This window comes from Phyllostomus hastatus, unplaced genomic scaffold (assembly GCF_019186645.2).
Source record: "Phyllostomus hastatus isolate PE091 unplaced genomic scaffold, TTU_PhHast_1.1 phas_contig_432, whole genome shotgun sequence".
NCBI classification, from domain to species: Eukaryota; Metazoa; Chordata; class Mammalia; order Chiroptera; family Phyllostomidae; genus Phyllostomus; species Phyllostomus hastatus.
In genome coordinates this window covers 2,778,909-2,781,746 of record NW_025333880.1, presented here as the reverse complement: position 1 = coordinate 2,781,746, position 2,838 = coordinate 2,778,909, and the positions used below count along the sequence as shown (strand labels likewise).

The following is a 2,838-nucleotide window of genomic DNA, read 5'->3' as shown; positions in this document are numbered from 1 at the left end:
AAGTGGTATTGTTTTTAATGTTGGTGTTGACATATTAATTGCTAGTACATAGAAACATAATTGGTTTTAATATGCTTATTTTTTATCCTGTGGCCTTGATGAACTCACTTATTAGTTGTAGAAGTTTTTTGTAGATCCCTTGGGATTTTCTATGTAGGCAAGTATATCATCTGCAAATAAGAACAGTTTTTATTTCTTTCTTCTTGATCTATATGCCTTTCTTTTTTTTTTTTTTTTTTTAATCTTTCAATGAACTTTTTATTGGCCTCCTGCCCTGCCAAGGGATGCCCCACTTCTGCTGCCTTCAATGCCTCAGAACTTTGGTGTCGTTGACCTCAGACACCACTTTGCCGTCCACAATCCTGCGGGTTGTGGTCTTTTGGATGGTTTGTGAGAGGCTCTTGTCCAGGGCATCGACAAGATTGAAGTCCTCCCCTTCTTCCAGTAGGCTGCGGTAGGTGGCAATTTCAGCCTCCAGCTTAACCTTGATGTTCAGCAGGGCCTCATACTCCTGGGCCTGGCTCTGCCCCTCTGCCCGGGTCTGGGCCAGCTCTGACTCCAAGTGCAGCAGGATCCCATTGAGTTGTTCCATCTGCATGGCGTAGCGCATCTCCACCTCCCTCAGGCTTTTCTCCAAACTGACCTTCAGATTCCTCATTGAGTCCAGGTCGATCTCCAGTGATTGGACCACACGTCTCAGCTCTGTGAGTGTCTGCTCAGCAGCGCCTTTCTCAGCGGTCTGCGAGGTGACCACTGTGGTACTCTCTTCAATCTGATAGAACCAGTACTTGTCCAGCTCCTCTCGGTTCTTCCGAGCCAGCTCGTCATACTGGGCCCGGATTTCTGCTATGATTTTGCCAAGGTCCTGAGATTTGGGGGCATCCAACTCCACGGTCAACCCAGAATTGGCAATCTGGTTTTGTAGACCATTCACTTCCTCCTCGTGGTTCTTCTTCATGAAGATCAGTTCCTCCTTGAGAGTCTCTATCTCTGTCTCCAGCTGCAGCCGAGTGATATTGGTGTCATCAATGACCTTTCGGAGCCCATTGATGTCATTCTCCACAGACTGGCGCATGGCCAGCTCCGTCTCATACTTGACTCTGAAGTCCTCAGCAGCAAGACGGGCATTGTCAATCTGTAGAACGATGCGGGCATTGTCCACAGAGTTTGCAAAGATCTGAGCCCTCAGGTCCTCGATGGTCTTGAAATAATGCCCCCAGTCTCTGAGCTGGGGTCCCTTCTTCTCTAAGTGTTCCCGGATTTTGATCTCCAGTCTCCGATTATCAGCCTCCAGGCTTCTCACCCTCTCCAGGTAGGAGGCCAGACGGTCATTCAGGCATTGCATAGTCTCCTTCTCGCTCTGGATGCCCCCTATGCCCACCAGACCCCCGGCCATCCCTGCAGCCAGGCCCCGGGATCCCCAGGTGCCCCGCAAGCTGGTGGAGCGGGACACGGAGATCCGGGAGCCCGAGCCCCCGGCGCCTGCATAGACGCTGGCCACGCTGCTGGTCGGCCGGACTCGGTAGCTGGGCGACTGCACGGAGCCCAGGGACGGGTAGTTCGTGGAGAAGCTGGAGCTCGTGCTGAAGCTCATGTTGTTCAGGGAGGAAGGTGAGAAGTCGCCGAGACTCAGGTTGAAGCTGCCTGATCTATATGCCTTTCTATTAATACTTCCTCTTCTTGCACTATTGCCTGGCTGGAACTTTTAGCACTGTGGTGATTAAGAGTTGTTGAAGTAGGCATTCTTTCCTTGTTCCTGATCTTCAAGGAAAAGCATTATTTTTTATCATTAAATATGTTACCTGTATGTTTTTTATAGAGGCTCTTGATCAAATTGAGGAAGTTCTCTATTCCTATTTTTCTGAACATTTTTATCATGTGTTGAATTTTATGAAATACTTTTTGTGCATTAATTGATATAACCATGTGATTTTTAAATTTTTAGCCCATTAAAAGCGAGTACATGGATTGATGTTCAAATGCTACCCCAAGAGTGCATCCCTGGAATAAACTCCACTGGTATGGTGTATAATTCTTTATGTATGTATGTTGTATGAGTATGTATGTATACATATGGATGTTTGAATTGTATTTGGTAATATTTTGTTAAGGATCTTTGCACCTGTATTAATGAAGGATATTAGTTTGTGGTTTCCTTTTTTTGCACTGCCTTTGTCTGGTGGGCATCAGTGTAATAGCAGTTTCATAAAATGAATTAGGAAGTACTCCTATTTTCTGTAAGAGATAAGAGCTGATGTATAATTGGTGCTAGTCCTTCTAGTAGTTGGTATCTATTTCATTTTCATTCAGTTTGAGATTTTCCTGGTTCTTGGTATGGTGTCTGAGTTTCATTTGAAATGGGGACACATTAGGTATTATGTTATGACACTCAATCTTATTTAAACCTTCTGTTTTAGCTTGCTTCCTCTGATGCCAGGCTCACAGGGGAAGAGGTGAATGGGAAAGCAGCCTAGTATTTCCTGTCCAAGTCAAAGTCCAGTGCTCAGCCTCTACTGGCAGCTCATGTGGTGGATCCTTGATACAGCTGGGCGGGGCTGGGGATTCTAGCTCTCCTCTAGATGGGAACTGGTATGGCCTCGGCTGGGATAGGTGGGAGTGCCTCAGTACTGCTCTGCATGTGACTTCTGTTCACACCAAGGTGGTGGGGAGAATGGCCTTGTAACACTTGTATCTTTGTACCCTTGTATCACTGGGTGGTGGTGAAAGTCCTCTCTTCCCGCAAGGCTGGCCCAACACCACTGCAAAGGGCGTAGAAAGGGATCTGCATGACTGCCTGATGGAAGGGGGGCCTGGGCTCCTCAGATGGTTTCTCAGTCA

The 2,838-nt window shown here is 47.0% G+C and overlaps 1 protein-coding gene across 1 annotated transcript; it reads right to left on the bottom strand.

The window, feature by feature from the left end:
* Positions 1-221: 221 nt before the first annotated feature.
* LOC123822838 (keratin, type I cytoskeletal 18-like) lies at positions 222-1,609 on the bottom strand. The gene has a single exon (XM_045845004.1). It carries the CDS (start codon positions 1,592-1,594, stop codon positions 305-307), a length of 1,290 nt encoding a protein of 429 aa, XP_045700960.1. The 5' UTR covers positions 1,595-1,609; the 3' UTR covers positions 222-304.
* Positions 1,610-2,838: the final 1,229 nt, after the last annotated feature.